This window comes from Sprattus sprattus (assembly GCF_963457725.1).
Source record: "Sprattus sprattus genome assembly, chromosome: 9".
Taxonomy (NCBI): domain Eukaryota; kingdom Metazoa; phylum Chordata; class Actinopteri; order Clupeiformes; family Clupeidae; genus Sprattus; species Sprattus sprattus.
The window spans coordinates 19097608-19121609 of NC_137928.1; the positions used below are offsets into that span (position 1 = coordinate 19097608).

General features: G+C 47.5%; 1 protein-coding gene across 2 annotated transcripts in view; it reads left to right on the top strand.

The window, feature by feature from the left end:
* The window catches only part of bcas3 (BCAS3 microtubule associated cell migration factor), a 247424-nt gene that overhangs the window by 64611 nt on the left and 158811 nt on the right, over window positions 1-24002 (top strand). The window contains exons 16-21 of one of the 2 annotated variants that reach the window (XM_080844199.1): window positions 5438-5588; window positions 9640-9684; window positions 16938-17062; window positions 17290-17455; window positions 17867-17967; window positions 23407-23507. In XM_080844199.1, coding sequence (XP_080700325.1) covers window positions 5438-5588; window positions 9640-9684; window positions 16938-17062; window positions 17290-17455; window positions 17867-17967; window positions 23407-23507 — 689 coding nt within the window. The remainder of the gene's footprint in view (window positions 1-5437; window positions 5589-9639; window positions 9685-16937; window positions 17063-17289; window positions 17456-17866; window positions 17968-23406; window positions 23508-24002) is intronic. The other variant, XM_080844198.1, reaches the window with a different exon arrangement.

Genomic DNA, 24002 nt, shown 5'->3' on the forward strand with positions numbered 1-24002 from the left:
CGCTGGCTTAAGCAAAAGACTATATTAATTTAGTATATTCTGACTGTAGAAGTTACTGTAAATGTCTGCTGATTTTCCCCCAGATGTATTCAATTGGAACCAAGAGTTTTTTTAAATCCAAGAATGAAAGGGGAACATATAATTCCCTCTGAATGGGCTTTATATAGATTTAAACAATTCATATCTTTAGTACTAACAACATATAGATGACATTCAATATTTAATTTCCCTTAATCAGTAGCTAGACCTGGAAACCCCTAATGACTTGAAATCCTAATTCATGTATTTGGTTATATTTTTGGGGTATTCTGCTGCTTTCAATTGGTACTCCGTAAACGTTTATTCTCCTAGTCCTGTCATGATCATGACCATGTTATGGGTTATTTGTTTTCCCCTCGCCACCTCTCCTCAGCTAAGTGCCATGCTCCCTCTTCCTGGGAGTGTTAACCCTTAGTGTGACAATGTGATTGGGTTAGTAGCGGCGGCAGCCTAATTGAGCAGGAGATACAATGAATGTTGGTCTTGAATGTTGGTTCAGCACACGGCCGCCAAGACGCAATGGAGCTTGTGTGTCTATGTGCATGTGTTTGTGTGTGTGTGCGTGTGTGTGTACGTGTGTACGTGTGTACGTGTGTATACGTGTGTGCCTGTGCAAATGGGTGTCTGTCTGTGTGTGTGTGTTGTCGTAGCCCTGAGCGTTTGCTGGGGTTGGTGGTGTTGTGGAGACGTCTGTAATGGCCTTGCCTAGCGGCGTGTACATTCATGACTGAGAGGTGAGCGTGGCCCCCACTTACCCCTCTAAGTAAATTGACATTATCAAATTACTGGCTCTTGATCAGAGCCACATGCTATAGCTGCATTGATTATGTCTCTGGATGCATTCCTGTTCATCCCACTCAGACAGAGCAGCCTTGCCTTCCTTCCCTCCCTCCTTCCATCCCTCTCTTACTCGCTCACTTCATTTCCCTTCTCTCACTCTTCCATTTGCTTTCTCATTACTGTCTGTTGCCTTGTCTCCGTCTCTATACTCCCTCTCTATTTTTCTGCTTTCCTATCTCTCTCTTTCTTGATGTCTTTGTCTCTCGCTCTACTTTTCCCCTTCCTTTTGTCTCTCATCCCCAGCAGAGGTGTGTGTGTGTGTGTGTGTGTGTGTGTGTGTGTGTGTGTGTGTGTGTGTACATCCCTCCCTTTCGCCCCAGACTCTCGCGATGCCGCCCTCCCCAGTTCAGCCAAGCACACATATGGTTTTTGTATCCGTGTCATCTGATCCTCAGACGAAGGTAGATTCCCACTGTCACCCCAGCCACACATCTGATTTGTAGTAAATACCGACGGCCTGTAAACTATCTGCTCAGATTTCAGAACTTTTTTTTTCCCCGAAAAAGCAGTCCAAAGCCCCAGCATCCGAAATAAAATCGTAAAAAGCCTTTTCGTCGCAATCGCTCTCGACGAGAACACGTCGTGACCAAGATGTGCTTGGCATCCAGCACACAGCAAACTGTCAGTTACATTTTGAAAGGGGTCCTAGGTAAAATTGTGCGTGACAACCCTGAACTCCACAACAACAAAAAAAAAAAACTCTGTCTCTTTAAAAGCATTCCCTTTCCTGTCGGGGAGAAGGCTGGCTGGCATGCTGCCATTTTCACATAGGCTGAGCTGACCCCATCATAGAGCCTTAGCATAGCAAGCAAGCAGGCAGGCAGGCAGATCCCATGGAGAGCACCACAGCCTTGGCCCCGTGCTGGTATTACCTGGGAGTCGCTGCTGCTGCTGATGTCTTTTCCACTGATGTCTGATTTCCTTGGAAAACAGTAAATCTTGTGAAGTTTATTTTCTTTGCAGCATCTGTGTTTTATAATGGGCCTGTTAATTTGTTTTCACTTTGTCCACTGGGATTGCTTTTGTCCGGCACTTCTGCCCCCCACCTCCACCCCCTCCAAACTCCCTCCTTCTGGAAGTGAGTATTTTAATAATGATAGTTCTGGGAATTCGCAAAGGGCCAACTTGACATGACAGCGCGTTTTCTTCAGTGCTTTGGTACAACCATTGTTCCTCTCCTTACCTCTGCTTCTCTTCCTCTCTTTCGCTCTCCGTCCCTCCCTCCCTCCCTCCCTCACTCTCTCTCTCCCTCCCTCTCGCTCTCATTCTCCCTGTCTCTCATTCTCCCTCTCCCTCTGCCTGCCTCCCTTTCTACCTTAATCCTTACCTCCTGTGTTCCTCTCTCCCCTTGCACTCGAACATGTCTGGGAAACTTGGACGGGCAAGAAAGGCATGAATGGATGAAACCGTATATATCAAGCTATTCCCAAGTCGAGCGCTCCCCGTCCCTCTCTTGAAAGGCTGCCGGCTTCCCCACAGACAGATGTTGCAGCAGCCACCGCGGCCTTCTCAAGGCCTGGCTCCCTCCCCAGCCACTTTACAGCATTTAGCACGTGAACCTGTTGAGCCTCTCATCTCCTCTTACCCCTCCACCCCCCCTTCATCCCCAACCCTCCACTGCTCCTCCTCCTCCTCCTCTTCCTCTTCCTCTTCTTCTCTCTCTCTCTTATCACACTCTCTTGTCTCTGCTGGCCTCCTCTCAGCTGGCCGCCGCATACGTTTGAGATTTATATCTCTTAATAAAGCAGTCATTTAGACTCCTCTCGGAGCCCAAGCAAAGCACATATTTTTTAATGGGGAGTGTGTGTGTGTGTGTGTGTGTGTGTGTGTGTGTTTAAGAACGGGGGGGTGGTGGAGTGGTGGTGGTGGTGGGGGTTGATTGTTCAATAGAACCCATTACTTTATTGAATGCAAATAGAACAGCTTGGGGAAGGGGAGCAGAGACAGATAGAGAGAAAATAACAAGATATCAGTGACAGGGAGCCCAGGAGCATACCTAGCCTGGCACAAGAAAATGCAAATGGGTTCGGAGCGAGCACAGGCCGAGTATGGGTCAGGTGACATGGTGACCCCGCCGGTCTCCTGGAGCTGCCCGCCTTTCGCGCTGCCCGCCCCGGCCGCACGCATTTGCATTGACGGATCTTCTTTCCACGGCCCTGTCATGTGTCATCTGTGCACTTGGTATCACACACACACACACACACACACCGGCGCAAGCCATTAATCAAATGACGGCTCCATGACCCAGACGCGCTGAGGAGAGGTTAATAGAGGAGAAGAGAAGAGAAGAGAGGGGACAAGACGAGAGGAGCGTTGAGCCGCGCTGGTCTCCCAGACATCCCTGTCCCACTGGGGTCCTCAGGGGGAGACAGACCGTTGGCACGCCCTGACTTCTCACCCACCGAACGGACGTGCTCATGGCCTTCATCAGCCCAGATTAGCCGGGACACGGCAGGGCATTGAATGACCAGAGTAGACAAGACATTTCTGGTATGCGTTAACCTGCAGGTCATGTGCGTTGTGGAGGGGTTGGGGTTAAGGCAGACAGCAAGAGAGAGAAAGAGAGAGAGATTGACTGAGTGAGGTAGAGAGAGAGAAGGAGAGTGAGTGAGTCCTTTTTAGAAAGATGCTAAATTCATTAAGATTTTTCTTCCTCCTCTTGTAGCCGAGGCCCATCTGAAGCGCCATTATGGGTTTTCAGGCTGCTTCCTGTTCAAATTCCTTTTCTTTTCTGCTGCTCTTCCACACAAAAGGTGCCTGCGTTGGGGGTGTAGTGGTTTTGAAATGTGAAGGGCCCTCGAGAGGCAGACCTGGCGCGGACTGGGCTCCGGGGTTTGTGTAATGTCTCCGGCAAATGCCCCGGCTTTTATGGCAGCGCCATGCAGCCTAAATAGCCTCTCCCTTCGCCGCTCTCCTGGCACAAAGCAGGGCAATTCACATACGCACAGAAACGGGTTAATGATCTAAACCCTCTCCAGAGCAGCGTGGGCTTGGGCAGCCCGGCTTCTTTTGATTCCCCACATAATCGCAATGCTCGCAGCGCTTTGTGCGACGCTTTTGTTTCTCCGTCTCGGGGGCTCTTTACCCACCTCCCCTCCGACCCCGACCCCCTTCTCCTCTTTTAGCTCACTGGCCTTCACCTTTTAACGCAACAAAAGAAGACATTGGAAAACAGTGGCTGGGCCTGTGGAGTATTTTCAAGACATTTGCTCGAGGACAAAAACTTGGACTTGAATGGCGGACAATAACACAACATTGGTTCTGGCCACGGGGATGAGTTTGCTTTTTTGTCTGCGTGCGGATATTCATTTGAAAATGATGTTTCTGTCATTTAAAAAGATAATTGAGCCGGAATGTGATATAATTCTTTAGCTACTTGTGACATCGTTGCCATGGTAACGTAGCAGTGAAGGAAAGGAAACGGCCTATGATCCTCCTTTGTTTTCAATGGGTGTGTTGTAGCCAGTATGTCTGCCAGCGTCAACTAAATCACCCCTCTATTATATGATGATCCAGGGGTATGTCCATGTGAGTGTGAGTGTGAGTGTGAGTGTGAGTGTGAGTGTGAGTGTGAGTGTGAGTGTGAGTGTGTGTGTGTGTGTGTGTGTGTGTGTGTGTGTGTGTGTGTGTGTGTGTGTGGGGGGGGGGGGGGGTGGGATGTTTATACACACGTGTATGTTTATCAGTGTGTGTGTCTTCTGTGTCATGCTCTCTGTTTGATCCTGTGAGCCACAGGAGAGCGGGAGAGAAAGTTTGTCCCGAGTCGTCTGACCCCGTCACTGATGTGGAGCGACGTCTGATCAGTCCCACATGTTCATGCTCATGTCTGTGTTTACGCCATCTCTAAACATGACCCCGACCCCCTCAACCCCACACACTCACACACACTCTTGCCCCCCCCAAACACACACACACATACACACATTTACTCCTGTTTGTGTTTTTGTTTTCACATCATTTACAGCATTTTCAAAAGCCATTAGCCTACATCAGGCAACCTTTCAAGATTGCAGACTGGCATTTGCTTTTGACCCCCACCCCCTTCAAAGAAAAATCCAGCTTTGTGCAAATGTCCCTATGATAGTTTGAGGACACGGAACGGAGGGGCTATTAGGAGTGGCTGCTGATTGAAGCTGATGATGAATGCAGGGGTTAGGGGGCGGGCGTGGGGGTTGGGGGTGAGCATGGTCACGCTGCATCTTGAGGTCATTAGCCCCAATCAGCCGCCAGACCCCCCCGCCCCCACCTCCTCATCCGCCCGCCTCAGGTGTGGAGGAGTGCCGACCACAGGCGAGATTCCCCCTTCTCAGCCCCTCTCCTCCTTCGCCTGCTCGGCAATCAGCTTAGGAACCCTCTACATCTAATCAATATGTGTTTTAAAATCACCCAAATATGGCATTCAGCTCCAGCTTGTAATTTTGTGCAAATTAATGTTTGTGTGTGTGTGTGTGTGTGTGTGTGTGTGTGTGTGTGTGTGTGTGTGTGTGTGTGTGTGTGTGTGTGTGTATGTTTTGTAATCCTGTTTGACCTTTCCCCCCAACTGTCTTTGTGTCCTCAGCTAAACTCACCAGTCAGGACTCTTACAACAACTTCACCAACAACAACATGGGCAACCCGCGGCTGTCCACCCTACCCATCCTCACCACGGTGCTGCCGCTGGCCCAGATCAAGCAGCCCATGACCCTCGGTACCATCACCAAACGCACAGGGTAGGTTGCCGCCTCTCACGCCCATCTGATGCATTAGAATGACATTGAAGGATCAGGTGCACCAGGAGGGTTGTTTTGTTTGTTTTTAGTTCTTGGTTCACCAAAATACAAGCAGAGGGAACTAATGCGAGGAACCTAAGTGCATTTGGTTCTCGGTTCTGTGGAAAGATCCAGAAGTCAATGCAAAATCTCAGTCCCAACCAAAAGCTGTATATCCCCATATATGTATTCATAATTGTCTTTATAACCTTTTGATTTTTGATCAATAGTTCCCTATGTGTTCCCTGTGTGTGTGGAGGAAGGCCCTGCTCAGAATGTCATTTTTGCATCTCGCGTGCAGCTGTGTGACCGCTGCTGTACAGCGGAATGATATTCTTTGTTGTTTGGCTGTCTCTGTGATTGCAGTGTTTTTGCAATTTACATGCAGACTCATCATAATTATTTTAATGCTTTATGTCCATTTAAATGTCATTTACCTGCCCTGTTTGAATGGGAAATGTCCTAATCATACAGACAATGGCAGGGTTATTTGATAACATGACCGCAGACGTTGGAAACAGACGCTGGCACGCAGGCTTGTCTCTCCAGTGAATGACACACGTCCTGAGTTCTGAGCAGGTTTTCTTTTCTGCGGTGGCCGTTCCTCATTCAAATAAGCTGTGTTCACATGAGCTCTGACTTTAAGTCAGAGTTAGCCAGGCTTTCATAAGAGTGGAGCAGGAAGGTTGGTGCTGCGCTCTCCTGTAGGCTGTGATGGAGCACCATCTGTCTGCACTGGGACGAGCCTGCAGTGTGTGTGTGTGTGTGTGTGTGTGTGTGTGTGTGTGTGTCTGTGTCTGTGTGTCTGTGTCTGTGTGTCTGTGTGTGTGTGTGTGTGTGTGTGTGAAGGGAGGCAGCAGGCATATAGATTTACACCTGTATGAGCAGATCTTTGTCGGCAGCGCGGCTACAGAGAGCACCAGCTGCCTAACCTCCACGGGCCTTCATCTCACGCTCATCTCCCAGGGCACAGAGGAGCAGGCCGCCTTCCTCAAAGCCTCTCTTCTTGGATGAGCCGTGGACAAGGACTTTACATTGTGTGCACACACACACACACACACACACACACAGCATTTGTTAGAGGAATACGTTTTAAGTCAGTGTGTTTGTGTATCTGTTATGTTTTTGGTTGTGTATGTGACTTAGTTTTGAGTTTTAATTTGGGTTGGGCTAAAGGTGGGAAATTGTTGGATATGAAGTCATAGTGCGTGCTACAGATTCAGGGACTCTTCAGTGAGAGGTGTAGAGAGGGTCTGTCCCTAGTGGGCCCCTCAGGCACCTCTGCAGTGTGAGAGCATGGACTGGCACAGGACTTGACCCAGGAGGTGACCCAGTTTCCTGAGGACCCCTGTTTGCTGACACGGGGGACCAGTCCACATGCGCAAAGAGAGTCCACAGGAAGGACCAGTCCGAACCACAGACACCTGCACAGAACACCAACATCATAGCAGAAGCTCCTCTCTCTCTCTCTATCGCACACACACTCTCTCTCTCTCTCTCTCTCTCTCTCTCTTTCGCTCTCTCTCTCTATTGCACACTCTCTCTTTCTCGCACACACTCACTTCAACTCTTCATCATTCTTTCTCATAGTATCAGAATCATTATTCTTACTCCGTGTCATCATCTCTTTGTCATTGTCTCTCAGTGTCTCCACCGCTCTCCACCCCCCCACCCCCCATTGTCCATCTCGCTCCCCCAGTTAAGCACAATCTGTCTGCCTGGCAGCTACGCGTCCCCACAATGAAACGGGTGTTGTGCACACACGTGTTTACCGCCCACAGGAAAGAGACAACTAAGTGCGATGGAAGTGCTAGCCCTCGCTGAACTCCTCCTGATGGCATTCTGTGCTAATACACAAGCAGCACGAGTGAAAGGGCTCTGTGCAAATGCAAGAGGCTCCTTTGACCCCGCAGATGTGCCCAGATTAGTGTAATACGTGAAATGATCTGCTTTGAGGCCATTGTCTCATGGTGGGCTAAAGCGCCCAAAGTGTGGAAATGGCCTTAAGAGCCGCAGCGGCTCTGGAACGTGCCGGGGGCCCCTGCGTATGGCGAGTGTCACGCCGGCTGGTCTGTCCAGGGCCCATTTGCACAAATCACCTTGTGTTTTAATGGCCCAGGAAGTGCAGCATTAGGCCGACGGGTTAAGAGATAAACGTGTGAAAGATTATTCTGTGGAAGTGGGGTCGCTGGCCTTAAGGCCATTTATGAGCTTCACTCACCCACCCATTTATGTGCCCCACCCACCGACCCACCCACCAGCCTGCTCACGATGAGGCTGCTGCTGCTTCTTCCTGCCCTCTATCATGTTTGCATCTCCGTATCTAACCGACGTCACATTGTTTCCATTAAAAGCCCACACTCATACGACAAACTCATACTCCTACTCACTGACGCCCATTTAATAATTTATGTTTTTATTAATCCAAGGCTGAAGGTATTTTTTTTTTTCGTGGTATTCCTATTTTATTGTGGCCTATGTATTGTTGTCCCCAACTTCCTCTTTGTATTTGTACTTGTGTGTGTGTTTGTTTGTGTGTGAAAGTGTGTGTGTGTGTGTTTTGTTTGAGTGCGTGTGTGTGAGTGTGTGTTCGCATGTTTGTCTGGGTGTCTGTGCGTGCATGCATGCATGCGTGCGTGTGTGTGTATGCTTTTGTTTGTGTATGTGCATGCGTGCGTGGGCGTGTTTTTGCTCTCCATTTGAAGTGTGGCTATTCCCTGCTGCACTCTTGGAACAGGAAGACACTTCAGAGGCCAAGACAGAGGAAACGAAAAAGGAATCATTTTTTTGTCTATTTTATTATTATTATTTTTTTAAATTGCAGATGGGAAATAATGATGCACTAAATAAACACTAAACCTGGCTACTGCCCACACCCACGCTCCTGATGCCTGGCTATTGATTTGTAAGGAAGCGGAAGTGCACCAATGGTCTCATCTAAATATAAGCCAGAAGGCCTCTTTTCCTAAGGGACATGCACAGCTCTCATTTATTTTACATTGGCCTTCATCCATTTACACAGCTGGATTTTTACTGAGGCAACTCGGCTTAAGTACCTCACTCAAGGGTGTAACAGCGGAGGGCCACCGGGGGCCCCTGGGCCCAGTGTCCCGCTGCTTGATCATGTCCGTCCGCCACACTCGTTTGGGTGATCGTGTTTTTTGTGTGAACATAACTCATCCATTACTCAACGTCAAACTCACATGAAAGTAAGTACGAAAAAAGGAAAGTAAAAGCTGGGGAAAAAGGTAATGAAAAGTTCAAACGGACTTTGCCGATTTTTTGTTTTTCTCGAGTGCTGTGCATATTCATAATGACAGTTTGACTGGTGGCATCTTCCGTCACAAGTAAATAAAAAAAATAAAAAAGATTTCCTCAGGTTATCCTGTGCCGTGTTCGCCAAAAACAACATCCGACACGTCGAAGACGTCCTTGGTGCGTCTCTCCAGCCGGATGGGGGTTGCATTATTGCCGTGCGATGCTTTGGTTGGCCTCAGCCCCGTCTACGTCTGCGCCACGTGTTTGTGTTGGCGGGACGGGCCCCTCAGTCTTATTCCCGATGATCGCTTTTGGGACGGCCCTATTTGCACTAAAACTGTTTGTGCAGATCTGTCACTACCAGCGAGCACGCATGATAAACACACCGCTCACAATTACGCGCACTAACTCATTTAAACTCCCGCAGCGTGCAGCCTCCCCCATGGACATCTCACACGAAAGCAGCCATTTTGTTAATGGAAAAACAGGGAATTGCCACTATGAATTTGTTGACTTTGGCTAAGCATGTCACTCATATGTGCAGCCTGTCAGGATATAATTTCATTCTATTAACCTGTTTAGGTGATTCAATGAAGTTACAAGCCACAGACCCCACGTTGGTTTTTGCTGTCTGTGTGTTGTGTTGTCATTTGGACAGACATGTAAATATGCTTTATGTTAACTGAATGCCCAAATGGCTCATATAATAATGGTTTTTCCATCTATCTCTGTGTATCTCTTCCCTGTCATGAAGACCCTACCTCTTTGGGGCAGGATGTTTTTCCATTAAAACTCCATGGTGAGTTTTTCCAATTCCCTCCCAGCATGCTCTGCTTTCTATTTCGCTTTCAGTGAAATGGATGCATTCATTAATGTGACTCATTCATTTCCAAGTACCTTATTTTAATTCAGACTTTTTTTTTTTTTTTTTTTTTTTTTTTTTTTTATCTTCCACTGTGTTTCAGTATCCCAGAGGGATTGTTTCTCTTTGGGTTTTTAAGTTTTTTTTTGTCCTGTCGATGTGTTAGTCAATACATTCTATTGGTTGAAATACATTGTTAGAAGTTTATGTACTGTGGCTTTTATGAAGTCGCAGAAGCACTTACATTTTTGGTAACTGTTTTAGAATGGCAGTTTCGAGCCAAGCAATTACAGTTGTTGCCAAATTCTTTCTTAAACAAATAAACACGTGTGTCTCTTTGAGTGTTGACTACTATTTACATGTGATAGAGGGAACTTAATTCTGTCTCTGAACATACATGAATATTTGACTACAAAGGAGCACACATGAGTGATAAGTAAACATTAGCTTCTATATTGTTGTGAATACAACTGCATGTTGAGAAAAAGGCAATGGCCAAATGTGGTCTTTTCAGTTTGCCGTCTTTACTGGGCATGAAATATGAGCAGATATCCACATTTGCTGCAGTTTTGCTGCATCATTTATTGTGAAGGTGTTGCTTTTTCATTGGGGAAATACTTGACTAATGATAGAAAAAGGCAAGTGAAAGTCATTTTTTAGTTGAAGCTAATGTAGTTCAAATCTAGAATAGCAAAACACCTTGCCTGGGATTGTAATTTCAAAGTATGTTGAATTTAAATGCACCATGCCTAGTATAAATGTTATTTTATTTAATGTGTGCTTTGTAGCATCTGGAACTATAAGGCCTTCTTTTTGATAGGAGAATATGTCCTGACTGGTGAAAAATTGGAAGTACTGATCTAAAAGCAAACCTTTTGTCTCCTGGGGGACATTTCTAGTTGGGACGCGGTGAACACTCCAACAGCAGTCGGAGCGCAACTTTTCCACAGACACTCAGCCCTGTGTGAGATGTAAGATCTGAACAGTCAGCTTCTCTCAATACTCAAAGGGGGGGGGGGGGGGGGGGGGGGGGGGGGGGTTGATGGTGGAAGGAGGGGGCCAAAGTTAAGTCTCTGTCAGTGCTGTCTTGTGAAATAAGATGCCTAGGAGCTTTCTAAAGAGGGCTCATTTTGACAGATTCACTTGTGTATAAAAGATGGTGGAGCGAAGTGAAGTGAACCTGCCCTCGGACTCCCGAGCTGCCAGTGCCTTCTCTTTCAGATCTCCAAATGAATAGCATGTGGTGCCGTCCTCCGCTGGAGTGGCCCTGGGCCTGGGATTTGCCTTTTGTTGTGCAACGCTCATACTTTTTAATTGAAGAGTTTTTTTTCTCTTCTCCTCCTCCTCCTCCTCTGCTTCTTCTGCCGCTTCCATTCTTTCCGGCGAAGTCCCTTAGTGATTCCAAGGGAGTGTGCTTTTCAAAGGTGCACCATTAGCATCAGAAATCATGCCCCCACAAAGTAGCTTCCTGTCTCTTTATGTTAAGATTAAGAACAGGAAGATGCACTCTTGATCAGGCATGCACTGCATTTCTGGTGAATATACAGATATTTAGTAGTTTCTAAAGTGATCATCAGACTCTTTGATTATAGGCGTTCAAACAAACTGCATGCAACAAAGCAAAACAAAGAAATGTGAATTCGCATCAGAATATCTGACCTCCTCAGTGGAGCTTTGAGTAACCTGGGGCGGAGCTTGCCTTTTCTGCTGATGAGTGCAATGACGAGAATCAGGGGAAGAGTGGGTGCTCTTTATACAAACACCCAATTCTGTCCCTGAACCTCATCCATCTCTAGACTTCAGCACATATCACGAAAGCAGAATGCTGTGGAACTTGAGCTTTCGTTGTTTGGTTACAAGTCCAAGTGCATATATTTGTTGTGTTTATTTGTTGTGCCCTATCGTACGTCGTTATCAGCTAAGTTAGCTAACATTAGCTGTCGGCTGCTTAGGCCTAGACATTAGACATACCTTGTCACTGTAAAATCATACAAGCAAAATCTAAGCTTGAATGAAGGCTGTAAATCATTCATTTATTTAGAAAAATACAGCAGATGAGTATCTATGGAGCTGGTTGAAATGTTAAGTGCAATGTAAGTTGTAGTGCCCAATGTTGCTATCGACTAAGTTACGTCAGCCCATTAGTTGTTGGCTGGAGGTAGTTGAGTGGCTAAACCAAGTTATCTTTGTCTGTAATATTATCAGATACCCCACACATGCCTACCTAGCCTATACCTAGAACAGAGAGAAATGTCTCAATAATCAAACATTCCACTTTTCATTTCAATGTGCATAAAAGAGGGACGAAAAATTACAATAAAAAAATCACTATACGGGGTCAGGACAGACATGTTCGAGTTGTGTCGATCTCTCAAAAGAACTAGGAGCAGAAGGAGCACCGATAAACAAGCAAAGAAAGAGCCATGTTGTGTAATTGAGCAATCACACTAATAATGACTGAGTGATGTGCCTATGTTCTGCTTTTAGAAGCTTTTAGGCACATCTGTAGCTCCACTCTCCAAGCGAGCTAACTATATGTTGGGTTACAGCTCGTCGGTGAGTCAGCGCCCCGTTGTGTGTCTGTTTACTGCAGGGCCCCACCAAGAATAAATGGAGGCATCCACCGCTCCCCCTGCCAACCCCTTGGACAGCACCTCATGTTCAGCCCCGGCACTCTAATGTTGAGGGACTTTGATGGTGGACATTGCAGATTGAATTATGCCCTTGAGGAAAAGCTATTAGCTCAAGTCAAGAGTCCTCATTTGTTAAATTAAAAGTGGAAATGACATGCGAGGAGTCTTTTCAGTGAATTAGGGCAGACAGAAAATTCTAAGTGTCCTCTGTTTAAAGGCAGTAACGCACAGAAAATGTCAAAGGGAGAAGGAAGGAAGAAGAGGAGGGAAGACTTGGCTGCTGTTTAGTAACATCCATCTACCCGTCTGCCCAGCTCTCTCAATGTATTTACGGCTCATAATTTATTGATATTGGGTTTCATTTTTTTGTAAGTTTACTCTCCACGCCCATGCCAATATAATATATTTTTTTCCCCTCTTTCTTTCAAACCGTTCCCTCTTGTATATGCTCTCAAGGGTGACTCCAAACCCTCGCCCGCCCGAGCCTTGCCTTTCACAGGAAGAAAAAAAACCTCAACACTTCCAAGCCACTTCAAGTGCGACCAGAAAGGAAAAGAGTGATTTAAAATACAGGCGAATAAACTCTCCGCGGTCGCTTCACTCGGAGAACCAGAAAATTGTGAACTAAACTGTGATCTGAGCTATTGACAGACACTGCCAGGGCCAAAGCCTCCTCAAAGGAGAGTTTAGCATAGTTGATCAGCATTGAAACCTCAGTGGGAAAACAGCGTCAAGGTTCCCTGGAGACAGGGCTCAGGGCCAAACCTGCCCCCGCATTATAAAACCAGTCCTGCAGGCAAGACGAAAGGTCCCTTCCTGTAGCGTCCTCAAGTTTTTACCCACACAATATGCCACGGGGCTGCACAAATGATATGGACCCTAATACAAGCCTTAACATAACATTATTCCTGGTTTTACTTTGCTACATGTTTTTTCGGGGGGAGTTTAAAAAGAAAAAGGGAGTTCACAAAAAAGTAACATACCAATAGTGGGGTATCATTTCCTGTTGGCTGCCCCCAATAAACGGTGTGTGGTGGGGGGTACGTCAGTCTGTGATTTTATAGAAATTAATGTTAAGTCATTTTAGTATCAGGTTGGGTTTCTTGAGCCTATTGGAAGCAGCTGACCACAGCCGTGGCGGCCTAACATCTTTTCCTGTAAAGGGAGTCCATCAGAGAGGCACTCCCCCAGATTAAACACCCTTCTCCATGGCTGCTCCAGCCTCCACCTGACTCCCACATCATAAAAATGGTAATCTCATTCGATTTGTCCGAAAACGTCTCAGCGTCTGTGGCGGCCAGTGAAGTTTTATAGCCGACTTTCAATCTTTTTTTTCTTCTCCTTTCCCCTCTTTTTCTTCTCGACTTTATTTCTTTGCTCCGTTTCTTTTTCTCTCTTTCCCCATTTCTTTTTTCGTCCTGGCCTGTGGCTGTTGGAGAAGGGGAGGGAAAGGGATCAGTTACTGAGCGAGCAGCCTCCCATTTGGTGTTCACAGGCGTCTATCTAACCCCTGGTGGTAATTGTTTGATATGTGGATGTTATTGGGGAGGAGGAGGGGGGGTAGGGGTGGAGGAAGAAGAAGACGACGGGGGTGGGTGGGAGTGGAAGCAATCCTGTGCAGTGTTCCTGCTGAACTCTTTTAACATCCTGCAGAGGCCCCGGTGTGTTTGGTTAGTGCCGTATCTTCCCGGCCGTGCTGAAAGACGAGGGCCCAGAGAAGGCCGCGAGCCGGGCCTGAGCCAAGGCAATATCCTGACACCGCGCTATCTCCCCCATCATCCCCTGCTCACAGCAGCGCGGCTATTTGGTTATTCAGACCCGCTCCCCTACTCCAACACTAATAAACACAAGCCACTAACAGTCTCTTCCTCAATGTGTGTGTGTGTGTGTGTGTGTGTGTGTGTGTGTGTGTGTGTGTGTGTGTGTGTGTGTTAGTGTCTGTCTGCATGTGTGTGCTTTGCTTCAGTCTTTTTTCCTCCTCTCTATCATCTTCACAATCATCCACGGGCGCGGGGGCTAAACAAAGCCGTCGGCATCAGTCGTCGTCTCGGGGGTAATTTACAACTCACTGACAGCTTTAAGGGAAGGCAAGGAGTGAGAGTTCAGGCCGGCAACAGGTCATTCAGCACCTATTAGCAGGGCTTGCTGGAGGACGAACCCTTCCATCCAACCCCCTTAAGTTCTGGGTCTCGGGCCTAGCTCTATGGTGAAATCACAGGGTGCTGAAACACACACTCCTCCATGGGCTGTTTGTACTGATAGAGCTCCAGCAAGGATTCCTTTTATTTTAATTTTTTTTTTATACCTCGTTTTCCATGCTTATGGAGCCCAGTGTCTCACCAGCAAGCTGTTATACAGAAATTCCTCCCACAAAGACTTTGACCAAAAGTATAGCTTTAATTGGCCAGTGGAATCTTTCTTTCCCTTTCTTTTCCTCTTTGCCTTTAGACTACCCCCCCTCACACACACACACACACACACACACAGCACCACCTCCATCAGTTCCCTGAGTGAGTTCAGCTTGATGTGACCTTTCCCCCTCTTAGACTGGCGCTACTTCCGGGGTAAAAACAACTAGTGCTCGGCCAGTCATGGCCACTTACATGGCTGAGATGGAGAGGGAAGGTTTTACAGTCGGGGTTAGTTATGAGCTGGACAATGATATGGCCGGCGCTACTGTTAACTGATGACTTCCATATGGAGACCCTATCACAGCAAAGAAGCCTTTTCCATGCCGGGTTTCATCAAAACGCTTTTGGCATGCAGAATAATCCAATAACTCCTAATAAATTCTTTTTAAACAGCTAACCCAGAATGAGACCTTAGGAGGCAGCTGGGAGGCTTGAGTCAGGGACCGATTTAAAAGCAAATGACAGGCATTATGTGGCACTCTGACCCCATATACTTTTAAAGTTTGGGTGTGTGTGGGGGGGGGGGGGGGGGGCACATGTGTGCTGATATGTCCATATATGTGTGCAAATGTGCCTGTGAATCCTTTCGGCTGTGTGCAGCGCTATATGTATGTGTAGTACCCAGCTGTGTTTCAAGCTGAACATAGCCTGTTTGTTTGTTTATTTTTTTCTTCTTAATGTGAGAGATGTAAGCAACAAGCAGCGGGGCAGAACGCATAAATTGCAATGAGCTTTGCATCTGGTAGTCCATAGTGGTTAAATCTCCTACTCTAATTTTGCAAGCAAACATTTTATGCAGAATATTTGTAGTTTTACAGAAATGTAGTTTTGTTTTAATGTTTGTGTATATTCTAAAATAATTATTGTCATCAAGTTTAATCACATTTTGTGTTATCTGGAGTACACACATACGTACACACACTGTCCGCATAATAGCTTCCACGAACAGCCATTTCAAGTGGGTGTGTTATGTAATCCTTTGTTAAGTATGCAGTACATTAGCAGTTCATAGAATTAAAACCTGTGTATTACACATTATTTTCAGTGGTAATACTCTATAGTATGATAAGTAAAAGAGGGAAATCCATTCTATATACCTTGTATTTCAGTCGAGGTATGAACTTAAGCATTAGTCCTTGTGAAGTGTACAAAGGGCCAAGCTAAAATGCTGACCTGACTCAGTTGCTTGTTGAGAGAGAAACCCTAGGTTGACTCATAATACATTACTATACAATACATTAACATACATACAACACAGATGAAAGCCTGGAAAGGGGATGAATGCAAAACACAAAGGGATTAACAGCAATTTGATCATTTCAAATAGCAGGAGAGTTCACAGTTCAGTTTGGTATTTAAAATGGCTCTATGCGGATTCATTTTGTGTTTGATGCGTCTGGCATGCTAAAGTATCGCACTTTCGGAACATCTGTGTTACTCTTTGCTCGTGTTTACTTCAAAACATACACTCACTCACATTTATTGCATTAGTATAAAAAGGACTGTAATACAAACAGTTTAAGATCCTATCACGCTTATAAAGATGTGATGTTTTATCCAAGGCAGCATTTAGGGCTGTAGTTCATGCTATAATATAGCGACCATAAAACTCTAAATGGTTTCCGGAATGGGAAGGAACTTTGGCAATTTTACTGGCAATGTAAACTCTTCAACTGTTTAGGAGCTGATAGTGCATTTTTATGTTTATAGACTTAAAGGATGGAATTTGATTATAATTATTATGTTTTTTGGATAAGGGAAGGGTTGTGGTTTTGTTTGTATACATTTCCAAGAAGTGTGTTTTTGTTCATCTCTGGAAGGTGCTGTATTTGTTGCATGTATTTTGTTTAGTGTCCACAAACAACATTTGTGTTTTGTTCTTTTTTTTGGTTTGTCGATATTTAGAGGTTCTTGAAGAAAGTCATTCGTGTTTGTGGTCACCATTACTTTGATTTATGCATCTAAACTCTTTCTCTTCGTCTCTCTTCCAACTGTGTGTTGTGGTTTTCAGTTTCGACTCCAAGAAAAAAAAAAAAAAAGAATGCACGTTCCCCTAGAGTGCTGGAGCAGCTCACTGTCCGTCGCCTGTGAAGTGGCTGTCTTGCTGCTGTTACACCGCACTCACTTCTCCCCTTGTGTCCCGCAGCAAAGCCAAGCCTCCACCCCAGATCTCGCCCAGCAAGTCCAGCGGAGGCGAGTTCTGCGTAGCGGCCATCTTCGCCCCCTCTCGCTCCTGGTTCATCACCAACCCCAACATGAAGAGGGAGAAAGGTGAGTAGAACTGGGGCTTGGTCATTGCAGTAGCCCATTGAAAAGCTGGTAGCAACACACAGGTCAGAGTTCAAAAGATGGACCCTTGACAGGTTTATCAGTGGAAGCATAACAATTAGAATTACAAGAGAATAGCAAGATGACAGCTACACAATATGCTTATGCCTGATGCATAGATGCAGTTAAAACAAACAGAAGTGACGTGAAGTCTCTCCTCACCCCTCCAGACCAGTCCCGCCAGTCGGTGGTGGAGTCCCTCTACATCTTGAGCTGCTATGGTAACCTGGTGGAGCATGTCCTGGAGCCACGGCCCCTCAGCACGGCCCAGAAGATCAGCGACGACACGCCCCTGGAGCTCAACACCTGTCCACGGGCCTGCTGGACCATGGCCCGGTAAGGCCCGACCCAAACACCGCCGTACTTCCACTTTGCTCCCCATAGTCGCCACACATGTGTTCTCTTCCCTGCACACTCAGGACCCTTCCGGTCAAGCAAAAATAATTTATTTACACGAATGTTGTACATGAACAGAAGGATTGGCCCCTTGAACCATATGGGCATATGCCACATACAATTAGGAAATATGATTGAGTGATATATGACTGAGATGGCTGCTGATCGAATTGTGAAAACAAATTGATGCATTACATGTCCTCCACATGCGTTGATGCATTGAGAATTGGCAAGGCGGCCAGGCTTGGGGGAATTGAGTCCATTTTCTCTCAGCGTGGGGCTAAATTGCTCTATACATCTGGCGTTTTGAGATGTGCTTCCTAAATTGATTTCTGTGTTTGTTTTGAGTAGGACGCCGCAGTGGAACGAGCTCCAACCACCTTTCAACAGCAACCACCCATTGGTCCTGGCGTCAGACTTGGTGCAGTACTACCAGTACCTCCTGGCTGGCTGTAAGTGGACAGTCGTGTGTGTGTGTGTGAGTGTGTATGTGTGTGTATGTGTGTGTGTGTGTGTGTATGTATGAATGTGTGTGTGTGCGTGTATGTGTTTGAAGAGTTTTGTGCACTAAGGCATGTCCTTCTGATTTGTGTTTTCCTTTTCCTTTGGGAGATGTTGGCTCTTTATTGGTGCCACATGCTGAGGGGGACCCTTTCAACATAGCGTTTCGCCATCTTTCCCTCCCTCTTCTCTCCATTTCCCCTGCTCTTTCACCCTGCCTGTGGTCACATACATATTTTCTCACTACTACTAGCGTAGTAAGATATGCTAAACATACTTGCTGTGAGAGCGTTAGCTGTTTCAGGACAGACTGTCTCTTTGAATAGGATTTGACATCAGTGGCTTTTGTCCCCCTCTGTGAGACTCGATCACAACGCATAATTAGCATAACGATCAAACGATGCCAATTAGCGCGCCTCAGACCCTCCAACTAAATAACAAGCACAGAGAGACTAGCGGAACGCTTTAGCTTGACGTCCACTGCCCCACCCGAAGGCCACTCCAGGGCCACGGGCCCTCACAGATGACCAAACACCCTAATACCTCCTGATTGAGCGAGCATCGTAGCGTTAGCTGCGATTAGCATAAACACATATCAGTAATTAGCTCCCCAAGCCCCGCAGGGCGACACAGCACATTCTCTCTCTATCTATCTCTCTCTCTCTCTCTTTTTTTTATTTTATTTGTCTTTCTTTCTTTCCCACTAAACTCCAAATGGCGCTCTCGGCCCTGACGGGTAGAGTGCTCTCCAGAATTAGGCGGCACAGACAGCTTCATCTGTGTAACCCACCGCATGACAACTCGAGGTCAAAGCAGCAATGGCAAGCTTCCATGCAGCTCCGTGTTCCACCAGAGGGGCTGTTGTAATGAGCTGCGTTCAGTTTGGTTAACATGAGCATCCAATTAAAAAAAGTCATCGTTATACCAATGCAGCTACCAACCCGGCGCAGTGTAGGTCAAGCCAACACACTCATTAAAGGTCATGAAGGAATTCGATTTTTTTTTACGTTGCCCTTGGCCTTGGATGTCTCAGTGTTTACGACCTGTTTACCACCTTCAATTCCTTCAGCCAGGAACTGATTCAGCAAACTCCCTTGCCTGCCGCTCGTCTTGTGGATGCAAAAAAAAAAAAAAAAAAACGTTTCGTGTTCGGGAGGTTGCCATGATGATGGGGACAGATCAAACTCTGTGATGGCAGAAGGCCTGAGCACGCACGCACACACACAGGAACCCCAGCCTCCTCCGCCCACCCACGCCCCTCTTATCAGCCTCTCGTTTTTCCTTCTAATACCAGATGAAGCCGTGCCAACAGGCTAGAAAGAGAGAGGGCAGAGCAAGGGAGGAGAGATAGAGGAGAGAAGGATGGCTCAAGGCCCAGCCCTCAAGAGCAAGGAAGGCTGAACGTGTATTGTCAGTGTGTGTGTGTGTGTGTGTGTGTGTGTGTGTGTGTGTGTGTGCGTGCATGCATGTGTATGTGTGTACGTGCCTTTTTATCTGTGTTTGTGTGTGTGTGTGCGTGCGAGTGTTTGTGTGTGTGTGTACCTGCGTCTTTTTATGCATGTGTTTGGTTTCGTGTTTGTGTCTATGAATCGGTGTGTGTGTGTGTGTGACAGAGACTGAATGATATTGGATCGTTCTGAGCGTATTTCTCCAAACGCATATACGTGTGTGTATTTGTGTGTATGTGTTTTTGTGTGTGGTGGTATTGTTGCTGAAGTCTTTGGAGGTGGGGTGGGGGAGGGGTGGAGGATGCTCTGTGATTGACACGGTGGGGCTGCCGCTCTATATTGGATGACCCGGGCTGATTAAAAATGCAGCATGCGGACGGGCGGGTCAGGGGAGCTGGAGCCTCGCGGGCGGGTGATAAAAGCAGCGGTGGCGCCACTTCATGGTCACTATCTCCACCTGTCCATCTGCCCACGGCTCTCACAGCGCTCAGTAGGGGCAGCCTTACTGCAGCACAGTGCAGCGCATGATAACAGCGTCTGCAAGCACACATACACACACACACACACACACACACACACACACACACACACAAAACACACACGTGCGTGCGCAGACACACAGACACACAGACACACTTTAAAAACATTTACACAGACACACAGTGCATTACGCACACACACACACACACACACACACACACACACAGACACATTTTAAAAACACAAACATGTACACAGACACACACACACACTCAGTGCATTACACACACACACACAAACGCACACGCACGCACAGAAACACTTTAAAAAAAAAACACACACACACAAACACACACACACACACACACACACACACACACACACACACACACAGAGATTAGTGTCTAATAAAGAGGAAGCCCTGACCTATAACTGCGGAGGAGGGCAGCTGCGGAAAAGAGAATCTGCAGAGCAGAGAACTGTGTGCTGTGGAGAGGGGAGATTCTGCAGCCATGGCTCGCTGCTTAGTGAGGGAAAGAGGGAGAAAACGCAGAGCCACAGAGCGAGGGAGAGAACGCAGTATGCTAGAGAGAGGTCTGCTGTCGTGAAAAGGTGTGGGGGGGGGTAGAGGCTGGGAGGTGTGTTTTTGAGCTTTAAAAGGTGTAAGAGAAGGTTTTAGAGTTGGCGGGTAGAGCCCAACCACGGTGTTTTGATGAATGTTTGGCTTTGCCCGTCACTTTCATCCGCCTCTTCCTGCGCAGCATACATTCCCCTGGCCGCACACAGGATTGCATTTTTACCAGGGGATTCTGTTTTTTGTAACGCAAACGGCCAATATTTGCGTAGCTGTCTGCTGTGTGCGCTCAGACACCTCTCATGAAACCACAGGGCCACACTGAGCAAAACAACCCCCCACCCTAACCCCTTACACTGAATAATTTACCTCCCTGCTTTGAGACGGACGCCAGTCCCCCCCACCTCACCACCCCCATGGTACCTGTCATAATGGCTGAATTGTTGACCGCCAATTTTGCAGTGCCTCCAGCCTGCCTGCCTGCCGGTAGCCTTGGTCCCTCATCAATAGCCCCCTAATTGCGTGAGTGCGCTAGGGGCCGGAGACTGAGAGACGGGGGCAGAGGTACTGGAAGTAAGGCGAAGCAGCGGCGCCATGCCGGGGTCAGAGGAGGCGGCGCACACAAAGCAACATCCATCTCAACCTGCAGTGACCTCCACCCCTGCACCACTGTGGCCATATGGGTCAGCACCTTCTGGCCTTCCACAGAGAGGGAAAGAGAAAGAGAGAGACAATGCACAATGCATTTGTTCTGTCTCTAAATACCCTGCTGCTGCTTACCCCCCCCATCCCCCGCCCCCCCACCACCACCACTCATCTCTAAATGTAGATAACATCATTAGCCTTATCTACCACATGAGAGTCCTCCTTTTCTCCCCAATTCCTACCCTCCTCCCGCAGCCCTCAGGGTGACTCCATCAGCGCCCAGGCCCTGCCTTTGTTCTCCAGGCTACCTGCTGCCCAGCCCAGGGAGAGCCCTGTCAGTCACACTGACCCTCCTGACTCCCTCTCTGCCCGGGCACTGGCCACTCTTAGGGCAGGCCACATCCAGAGCCTAGCTGCTCCTTAAGAACAACATGCCCTCGCCATGCCACTGAGACATGCAGAAAGTGCTGTGCTTTTTCACACATGAAAGCACCCCACGCTAGATGTATTATAATCGACATTAATCTGCTCCCTCAACCATCAACAGCACAAATATCCATATTTTTGCTTTGATTAATGAGTGGTCTGTTTGCCGTGTTTACCCAGTGGAATGGATAAATATTATGCCTGTGTTTCTTTTCCTGCACAGCAACTATTTAGCTAGTTGGCTTATGGCAACAGAACATGGAACTCTTTAGCTCTTATGTAATTACTAGGCCCTGGAGTACGGCGGCCCTCTGAAACAGGCCGCTTCACCTTTTGTTGCACGCACTGCAGTAACTGTTCTATGACCTGTGTCAGTGTGAGCTGCAGCAGTACTTCAAAAGGGATATTGTTATATGCTGGTACAACAGCGACTACAGCACTGTCGTAACATTTGGGTAATGCGGCATCCACTGCACAGACCACGTGTGGAGGTGCAGTGTGTTGGTTATGTGTCCTGCCGGTCAACCAGCGCGTGGTCAGCTGGTCTACTGAGAGCCTCCTGCCAGGTAGTTCCAGAGGGTGTGTGTGTTCGCTGTATCTGCCTGGCCCCAGGGATGGCCGGCTCTCGCCCTGGCTGGAGCCTGCCCACTGAAACCCGAGCCACAGAGCCAACAACTGTTCCCCGGCTTTAATAATTAAATAGCCAACAGCTATTGCCCCCCAGGGTCAGAGGGCAGTTGTTGGATTGTGTGTGTGTGTGTGTGTGTGTGTGTGTGTGTGGTGAGGGGTGATTGGAAGGTAACACAGACTGGCTTTGTTTCACCCCATTAATGGACAAAGCCGATATCAAAGCACCAGCTCAGAGCTTACGTCTTCAGGTGCTTTTATCACACTGAGGTGCCTAAGTGTATTCTCAGTCTATCTGTTTTCTCTCTCGCTCTCTCTCTTGCTCTCTTTCTCTCTCTCTCTCTCTCTCTCTCTCTCTCTCTCTCTCTCTCTCTCTCTCTCTTTCAAGCTTTCTTTCTCTTGTAGTTGTGGTTTCTGTGATTGAGTGACGGTGTAAGGACCCAGTCTGTGAGTAAGAGAGGTTGAGTATCCGTTACCCAGAGTGCTGTGAGTGTGATGTAAACCTGGCGTGGTGTGTTAGAACACCTGGTTCACAGCACATCAGAGAGAGAAGGAAAGAGAAAGGGAAACAGGGAGACCAGATGTGTCTGTGTGTGAGGGAGAGAGATGAAGAGAGGGAGAAACAGAGAGACGCTATGTGTCTGTGTGAAGGAAAAAGAGCGCAAAAGAGGGAAAGAGAGAGACCGTATGTGACTGTGTGTGAGGGAGAGAGAGAGAGGGGGAAAGAGAGAGACCGTCTGTGTCTGTGTGAAGGAGAGAGAGAGGGAGAAAGAGAGCAACAGAGGGAAAGAGAGAGGCCGTATTTGTCTCTGTGTGAGAGATAGAGCGGGGGAGAGGGAGAGAAGACAAGAAAAGCGGAAAGGAAGCCCAGATGAAAAGTTGACAACTTTATTATCAGCCCGCCACATGAAATACATGCTGGCCAAGAGACATGGCCTAGCCCCGAGCCTGGAAGAGAAACGACTGATTCTGCACATTAGTCTTCATTCTTGGCGCCTGCTTATTCGAGCCTGCAAGTGCTCCATCTGTCTCTGTGTTCGCTGTCTGTGCTCAAACACACACACACACACAAACACATGCTCCCTCTCACCCCCACCCCCTATTTCTCTCTTCCCCTGATATGCACACACATGCACTCTAATGGTGCTCACTCACTTCTCTCTCTCTCTCTCCCCCTCTCTCACATGCAGTGGTGCCTCCTGGAAGCCCCGGCCCCATCACCCGGCACGAGTCCTACGACAGCCTATCCTCAGACCACAGTGGGCCAGACGACGAAGAGTGGCTCTCTCAGGTAAAACCACTCACAACCCTCAACAAACCACTAACCCCCCCCCCCCCCCCCCCCCAAAAAAAAACCAACAGATCAAAACTGAGTCAGAACCTCCTCTGGACGTCGACGACACTCCCAAGGGGGTTTCCTTCAGACTCCAGTCTGCGTAGCCCCATACGGTCTCAGTGGACTAGGAGGTCTGCAGGTACTGTAAAGTGTCCAGTTTTTGTCATCAATAATTCCTCTCCCCGTTTCACATGCATCTTTAATGAGGCAAAATGTGGCCCACTTAGTCTGTGGCTCTTGCGGTTGGTGCCAAACCATTCTGGCCCCTCTCACCTCCACCCACCCCCTCCAAAACAAAAACGGCTGATCAGCAGGATTATTCCCGGTGTTAATGGAAAACACCGCGCCGAGCTTAAGTCAGCAGCAAGCACCTTTATTGGTCCGAGACTGAGGCTTTTACCAACGTCAGGTGTAAAGAGCCAGCCCAGGGTGGTCATGAGTGTAGCAGGT